Here is an 8,806-nt window from a genome sequence, read left to right on the forward strand (position 1 = left end):
TATGCTTTTTTTTTTTTTTTTTTGTCCAATTATAAATCCAATTGCCAAAGTTTGGACCAAAATTTTAACCCCATATGATACTTTAGCTGCTTTCTAAAATAATGTTATATAACCTTTTGCATACGTCACAACCGAAGCATGACGAGAAAACCCGACGAAAGTGAAAGGATGAAAAACGAGAAAACCTGAAGAAAGCGAAAGGATGAAAAAACAGCTATCGACCCACATTTGTGCCCCATCACCATCTTCAACCTTCTTCTCTTCTCGTGCACCCCACCACCGACCCATGTCATCATTTTCTTCTTCAAGTGAACGTAGATAGTGAGGATTCAATGTCAGTGAACGAATGAGCATCGACATATTTGATACTCAAGCATTATAGCAACCTTCTCATTAGATTATGGAGCAAGCTTGTTATGAAGTTTTAGGGATTGTTGAAGAACAAAATCTTTAAATCTAAATTATCAAGAATCTCAAAAAACGATAAGAGAATCAACCTAAGAAAAAGTATTGAGACAATTACCTCGACGATCAACATCAAGAGTAAAGTACATTTGTTTCTAAGCTCGTAGTTCGAATCACTCCACAAGAGATCTGATCAACACTACTTGAATGATTCTATCATGCAAGTTACACACATGAATTCAATGAACATTAGGAAGCTGTGAAGTAGCTTATGATATATCAATTACATGGCAAACTTAGAGAAAGAACATTTTGTGAAGTAGCTTATGATATATCTGAGAGGTATATCTAGTATTTCACTTTGTCCCGGCAATGACAAAACAGTTCTGCAAGGTTTTATGGATTTGATCTTAATCTAAATGCAGACTCTAGCAATAACACATATGAATATATCTACACCATAGATGGAACAATAGTGCGTTGGATGTCCAGGCTTCAGAACTGTGTTGCTCTTTCATCTATTAAGACTGAGACGTGGCAATAGTTGAAGGTAGAAAGAAGATGATAGACTGAGTTCTTCACCAACTATATGACACTCTAATTGTCTGTGTTTGAAATGTTGGTAAAATATTTGTTTTTATAAATGCAATTCAAGATTATATATATATATATATATTCAAGTAATATTCTAAAAAGTCTATAGAATACCAATGATTTGATCCAAATCGTTGAGGTGGTGACATATGAGCACTCGTATGCTACATAATGAGTATATATAAGATTAGACTACAAAATATTTAATCTCTCTTTACAAATCATTCAAAATATTAATATTTCATAAGATGATGCTATGTAACTCGTTTTTAATCTTGAATGAGTTATGAAGTTTTGTTTGTGAGGGTTTATTTTTTTATTTGCATGGATGAAAATGATTTTTGTAATTGATTCAGGATGTCCAAGATTTTGCGAACTTGACCTAATAAGGAGCTATGAGCATAATCTTACGAGATGAAATTCATTCATTCTCATATTTGGTAAGTAGATGAGTTGTTCTTTTGAATGTTGATTTCGAGAGTTGAATATTAGTGTTCCACCCTCTCACTTATCAAAATTGTTCTTCACAAATCAATAATACTTATGATGAAAAATGTAATTACAAAGGTAAAACGTACTTTTGACCCAACTTTAATTACGAACAACTCATAAAGAATCGATTGACTCGTAAGAATTATACCCATAAACATAACTTATCTTACCGTGCATAAGAGTGCAACTCTAAACTAGCTTATAATGAAGTTAATATATAGTTAATAAATAAAAATTGATTAATATGAAATTCAACTTCAATAGAAGAATTAGAGTTGACTGATGTAGGTATAATATGATGTAGGTATAATATGATGAATTGCTCCACAATAGTGATATCAAAAGTAATCAAATGAGCTATAACGCAACTAAGAGACCTAACTACAACTAGTCGAGACCAACAGTGACCTAACCTAAGTGCTTTATATCCGATCCGTTTGAAACCAAACCCGAAACTCAATGAGGTCAATTACATATGAGCAATAGTGTATTGGTCACACATTTAGGCCTGCATCACTAACTTGTTGTACATGATAGCAATGTCATTTACTATATGTATCACTTTGTGTTTTCTAATAAACTTTACGTTTCACATTCATACCTATAAAACAATATCAGCGATCCAAACGATACAAATTATAAGATATTTAAGATTATTACAAGTACCAAAATATTTGTTTGAATCTGAGTTTAGAAGGAAGAAAAGGCAAACATGAAAGCTTAAAATGTCCATAATGTTTGATCTTCTTTTGATTTAACATAAATATTGTTTGAATCTGAGTTTAAAATCTGAATAACAAGCAGATGAATGCTTGTGGATTATATAATTAATGAATCTAAAACATATAATCCACAAAGAAATGAAACCCAAACATTCTGTACTCAGATTACTCATCCAAAAAGAAACCCAGCTGCCTGCTCTTCATTTCCATCAAATAGTTTGAGAGCTTGTATTACAGCCTCTCTTTGGAATCCCAATTCAACGAGCTTCGCTACTTTGCCTTCGAACTCGGGACCCTATGTGATCACAATATCAAACAGAGCGGAATCGTTGAATCATAACAATGAAACACATACCCAAACCCGAGTACATACGTAAACGTTTTGTAACATTATAAATTTAGTTCAACAACTTTCATAGTTGTACCTATTTATAAAAATACGTCCATAAACTTTGAATTGTGATTCTTGGACGAACGTAAGGTAATTTAGCATAAAACAAAGTAGCATGAGTTGGGCACGCAAGAATATGGACCCGCGACGTTATATTTCAACTAGCTGAACTAATTCTTTCTTTCACTTCTTTGATAGTAATACGTCATGTCAAATCAATCGATATTTGTCAAATAGTCATCTCCATGTTCATAAAATCAATACTAAATTTGTAATTATACACAAGTTTTACAGCAAATTTACCTGAACCGCTCCCCCAACATTTCCTGTTTGTAAGACAGTTAAAGAAAAACAAAAATCAGAAGTAAGCTTTAGAAATGAACACATGCATCATCTCTTTATATTATTGTACATACAAAGTTCATAGGAAAGTAGCAGCCAGCCAAGATGAACAATAGAAAGTGCAGTAATGAGAGAATGGCGTTATACTATTGATATCCATAACCCCATGAGAAGGTTTTGAATCCATCACCACTTGATTATAATCAATATCTTTTGGCTAAGAAACTACCAAAGCTGTCTAGCCATGAGAAGTAAAGTGTATTCACCTGTAGGCACAGCAGCTCTTGCACTTCTGCTGTTATCTGTTGGGGCCGAAGCCACCTGAGAAAAGCAAGCGATGAAAGGACAAATAAGAAAAGCGTACTAATGTGAAAATTTATACTATGACTCCACAACATCTTTGGTTTATTATTTTTCAGATTTACAGCTGCTCCTGAAAGCATATTCTGTATTTTTCTTCATTGATAATAACTTCCTTTTGTTTCGTGTCAAGGAAGGGTAAAGACCCGGCTAGATAACTTCTCTTTTTTTCTCCGTTTTTGAAAATTAAGCTTATAAACACTATTTCTGCATATATTTTTCTTGCTTTATCGCCTACTTTTTGAAAACTTTCTTAAAAAACTAAGCCAACTTTTAAAAACTACAATTTGGAAAGATATCATCCAGAACCACTAAACTGTTATTTAAATTACTTGGATGTGCACATATAAGAAATTGAGTAAGAGAAGAATAATGTAAGAACTCACTGGGGCTCCAGAGCTAGAGGCTTCCTTGGAAAGCCTTTCCTCATCAAAAAGAGAAGGGGGAATATCTTTCTCTGAACATAAATTTTTAACACGAGAGGAAACTTTAGTATACTAAAACATGTGTGGTGGTGGAGATAAAATTTGACACAAATAAGAAAGGCCAACCTTGCAAAAATGGTACAGAAACCTCTCCTCCACCAACTCTTAGAACATTCTCCTTCAAATCTATAATACACTGCAAGAAAACAGCTATGCTTCTCAAACAGTACTAGGGGACGGTATCCATTCAATAACAATTTCAACCATGAGTTTAAAGTCCAACACAGCGTACTATTCTACCTGGTGTTTCCGTAGCATATCCAAACCAAACAGAAAGTCCATATTTGGAGAATCCAGTACCATAAATGAGCAGGGGTAGAATATATTACCAATCTAAAAAAAGAGACTAGTGAAGATGTTAGATAGGTGTGAGCAAATTAAATTAATTGGCCAAGCACAAAAAAATATATATTGATGAAATATGATATTCATAAAAAGGTGTGAGAGTACTAATAAGAGTTACGTTGGGAATATTAGTAGAACCGTGGTAAGGACAAAGCAACCTTAGAAGGGAATGATTTTGAATATTGTCCAGAGATGGGACTTTGGTAGAGACATAGCCCTCTCGAAGGCAATTTGATATTGCAACATAGATCGATGGTCAATTTTCTTGTTAGAAAATCCAAACATAATGTAGCTTGGTTTGTCGACTTAAACAAAGATACATTACTGACATAGGTCCTGCCTCAAATGAGAAAAGAATACTACCGATTCAATACCTTGATTGGAGCTACATGGATTCGACCTAAGATCTCTGATTGGCCAACACCACGAGCAATGCCCTTGTAACGTTGGTCTAAAAGCCTCAACAGTCTGATGCCCCACCAACCCCATAAAAAAAAATATATATATACAATCAACTTCAATACTTCAATCATATATATATTATATGCAATTGGAAGAAGATAGCATTGATCACCGTTCACCAGCACAGCCACATAACAAACGATATACTCAGCATGGACACAAAAACCACCCACCTAAACAACCTCATCCCCCTAATTTTTCAAGTTAAATTTTGGACAGAAAAAGATACAATGTTCAATATTTTACTTGATAGAACTTGATGAAATGGCGTAAGAAGATGTAGGTATGAAATTTGGGGTGCAAAGTAATTCTGTGTAACACACTCTGTATCTTGTGAGAAACTAGGCCCTATCTCATGGCTGAAAAATGTTTAGTCCTTGGAGATATAATTTACTTAAAAATAGACAAATTAGCTTGAAGTTGAATCTGTATTGAGAATATGAGTTGCATCTTGAAATAATTACACTACATAATTTTTTGTGTTTGACAACATAATACTAAAAAGAGAAGTCAGTAACACATTTGTCAAAATTATATTTTATTGTTTGTATGCTTGCTATATTCGTGTTTTCAATTCTTTTCGAAAATGATGTTCTGTAATGTTTTGAATCTTTGGTTGTTCGCATTCCTTTCACGAGGTTTTGGGGAAATGGACATGTCAGAAAGAAATCTTTCTCCTGTTACCAAACGGCTTGGATATAAATCTTCAATTGTAGAAGAATTACAGTGCAAAATTATTAAGAGAAAATATGGAGAAGATCCATCTTACAATGTCACATTCTATTCTTATCCATTTTACAAATCTAATCAGGTGATGCATAGAAATAATTATGATGAAAGCCAATTACTAGTGCCAGTATAGAGAGCGGGGGGAAAATCAGGTAGTGCATAGATTCCACATACCCACATTTCTCAGCACAGCTTTTTGATATAATTGTTGATTGAGCTCCGCTATCAACAAATGCCTAAAACAATACCATTAAAGCCCTTAACCTTTTTCTCTCCTCAGTTAATGTAACGAAATAATGGCCATAACATATAATGCGAACAGTTGGATCTGTTCTAAAATGATTTTAGTTATCAATCAAGGACCGTTAATGCAAGTAACCAGTTGAAATGCAGAGCCTTTTCACGTTATTCTAAAATCTAGTAGAAGAGAATTAAAATGGGGGATGGGTGTTATACCTTTAACGGAACTCCATTAACTTCCATGTCAACATATAACATGACCTGAAGGGTTATACATGAACCGTCAAATTCAACCATGAAACAAAATGTGGTACAATTGAACAATGTTGATCAATGTAACACTTACCACCCTCGCAAAAGCTTCAGGGTTGTGTTCAAGAGCTGCAGCCCAATTTTCATCAATTCCTTTCTGCATATGTATTGGTAATTTTAAAGCAGAAATAATTTTTAATATAATGAAAACTGAGGTTAATTATCAAACATTCTTTAGTATCAATAACCCTTCCATTTCAACCAGGTGAGAATTATGTCGTGTGTACTTTAAAAGACGAAACCCAAAACAAGACCCGCCAGAGCCCTCTTGTTATCTAATTCTGTAGTGGAAAAACAATCTTCATATAAGCCCAAACCAGTTCAACTCACGATTTGACCCTTGTAATTTAAGCTGGAAGAAAACAGGATGATAAACTATTCTAACCTGGCGAATAGCAGCTTCAATCTTCTTTTGGGCCTCAACATCAAAAGGATCTGCATATAGAAGGGCCTAATAGACCGGAAATAAGGAGATAAAATTCATATTATCAATCAACTAGGCTCTTAAGAAAGAATAATATATAACCACGTACCAGCTCCTCTTCTTGTTGACGCTGTAATACAGATCTCCGGCGATGACGTTCTCGTAAAATCTGTTGCAGATTACTTGTGTCGTTTCCAATAATAGCTTGTGCCAATTCAGGATCACTCTGTAGAGCCCATGTATAACATGAAAAATTACTCACTAGTGGCATAATTGTCATAAAAATAATAGCAATCATGATCCAATATCTTGCTATTGTGAATGTTTATGTTTGAACTATTCAAGTACTGGAAATCAAATGCCTAAATATGAAAGATCATAAAGCTTGTTTGGTTCCCGGTTATGAGCTGTGGATCTTGAACACTTACGTTCATGTTTGATTTAGATGAAAACATTGATTTCAAGGGAAGTACTGTATACATTATTTGAGAATATCACACCATATGTACGGTAGGGGGATTCAAACTTACAACCTCTTGGCAGTGTATGCATCATGCAAGACCAAAAGAATCAAATATGATTCAACTTCTGTTTTGGGGAATTTTTGCTGAAAAGAATCAACTATTGTCTGGAGACAAATATTCCAGCAGGAGGATAGGCCGGAATTAATTAAAAACTAAGTGGCCTCTCGTGTGCTAATTCTAGCGGTTTCTATAACTATTATGTATGTGCAATCAATTCAAATTGCTTGCTTTTTAATCTCCGTATGGAATCTTTATATCCTCATTGTAAATCGTGAAATATCAATGAAATTTTGAATATGTTGCCCAAGAAAGAAGGATATCTCGAAAGAAAATTTTTGTTGTAATGAACTATCTTGTTAGTTTTCACCTGAAAAAGTTGAGCCATTGTATTTGAATCACGTCTAATTTGTTGCTGGAAGGCTTCAGGGTTCACTACAGAGCCATCTGGGTTGAAGCTCAAATTATTGACAGGAGCACTGCAACGTTATGGATGTTAGATTATCAATAAAAAGCAAAGCATGGGTGTGTAAAATAATGTGTAAATTGTATAGATTTACTAACACAAAAGGAAAATTTAAATTTCCACAAGCATCAAGCACATAATTATCAAGAGAAAGGTGACTTCACAAGCACCCACTAAACCAAGAATAAGCAAGTAATTTACAAACCCACTTAAAATAAAATTACCAATCTACTTGTCCATTGAAAGTAACAAACAACAGTCACATCAGTGTACATCACAAGGAAAGAAAAAAAAAAGAAAAAAAAAAAGAGGAGCTTTAAGAGCTATTAAGATGATTAGCAATTTCATTTTCAATAATAAAACGATAATAGCCATTTAAGTCCCTTTCCTTCAATGCAACACTCAAGTCATTAACAAATGTCTTGAGATTTATTTACACAGTTTTTTACAGCGAAGAACTGAAACAATGGAGTGAGTTGATCTTGTGGACCAAGTATAGGTATAGCACCAATTATCATGTTTCCTCAATACTACTCCTTTCAAACGTTGTATATGGAAGACAGCCACCACCTCGTAGATCCCATGGGGATAGGAAAACAATGAACAGCATTTCACAGTAGCTCAGCATAGAAGAGAGGTGCATTATGTGGTTGGGGACATGGTTTTCTGAAAATTCAGCCTTATTGACAACAATCCTTAGCAAGATGTCGATGTGAGAAACTTACTCCCAAGTTTTTTGGTCCTTACACAACACTAGAATGGATTGGGAAAGTGGCTACCGAGTCTTCTATCCACAATGCACTCCATGTATCTCAGCTAAAAAGTTTGTGCATCCAAATATACCATAGTAAACCCTCATCTTCCCGTACTAGGAGAAAAAATAGGACATAGAAGCAATCAACCCCATACTAGCAAAGACAATATGGAATGGAAATCGCCCTAAAAAGGTGAAGTTTTTCCGATGGGAAATAAAGCCATTAGCACAAGTAAAATCTACAAAAAAGAATACCCTACATGCCTCTGTTCCAAGTCGGTGCCTATTATGTAAAAAAAAAAAACAACGAATCACAGAGCCACTTGTTTATACAGTGCACATACGCTCATAATTTTTAAGCAAGGATTCTCAATATCTTTGGGTGACATCTCACTTTTCCTAGGGTGGGAAATGAGTTATTGGACATGTGCTTAAAGTACCACCCTTTCAAGAATGCAAAAGTCCTGTTATGGAAAAAAAACCTCATTGTGGTTTTCTTTTGAAATCTATAGGAAGAAAGAAATAAAAAAGTATTCACAGAGAAGACATATACTCTTACAAAACTCTTCGACAATGTTGTTTACCACGCAATATCTTGGTGTAAATTGTCTAATATTTTGCTTCCTATAGTTACACCTCCTTCATTGTAAATTGGAAAGGTCTTTTGTAAGTATCATAGATAACACATCCCTTTTGTAAATTTCAAATATCAATGAAATTGTCTCTTAAAAAAAAAAAAAAAAAAAAAAAAAAAAAAAAAAA

The 8,806-nt window shown here is 34.1% G+C and overlaps 1 protein-coding gene across 2 annotated transcripts in view; it reads right to left on the reverse strand.

Annotated features, from left to right (window-relative positions):
- Positions 1-2,188: 2,188 nt before the first annotated feature.
- Positions 2,189-8,806, reverse strand: part of LOC111446571 (DNA damage-inducible protein 1-like) — an 8,623-nt gene continuing 2,005 nt past the window's right edge. For both annotated transcript variants that reach the window (XM_023085427.1, XM_023085428.1), the window contains exons 4-16: positions 7,195-7,303; positions 6,413-6,529; positions 6,265-6,330; positions 5,914-5,976; positions 5,784-5,828; positions 5,502-5,563; positions 4,511-4,604; positions 4,032-4,124; positions 3,858-3,927; positions 3,693-3,763; positions 3,213-3,267; positions 2,908-2,930; positions 2,189-2,508 (exon numbers count right to left, since the gene is read on the reverse strand). In XM_023085427.1, the coding sequence (XP_022941195.1) occupies positions 2,383-2,508; positions 2,908-2,930; positions 3,213-3,267; positions 3,693-3,763; positions 3,858-3,927; positions 4,032-4,124; positions 4,511-4,604; positions 5,502-5,563; positions 5,784-5,828; positions 5,914-5,976; positions 6,265-6,330; positions 6,413-6,529; positions 7,195-7,303 (994 nt within the window). In that variant the 3' untranslated portion in view covers positions 2,189-2,382. The remainder of the gene's footprint in view (positions 2,509-2,907; positions 2,931-3,212; positions 3,268-3,692; positions 3,764-3,857; positions 3,928-4,031; positions 4,125-4,510; positions 4,605-5,501; positions 5,564-5,783; positions 5,829-5,913; positions 5,977-6,264; positions 6,331-6,412; positions 6,530-7,194; positions 7,304-8,806) is intronic.

The sequence above is a fragment of the Cucurbita moschata genome, unplaced genomic scaffold (genome assembly GCF_002738365.1).
Source record: "Cucurbita moschata cultivar Rifu unplaced genomic scaffold, Cmos_1.0 Cmo_Scf00008, whole genome shotgun sequence".
Taxonomy (NCBI): domain Eukaryota; kingdom Viridiplantae; phylum Streptophyta; class Magnoliopsida; order Cucurbitales; family Cucurbitaceae; genus Cucurbita; species Cucurbita moschata.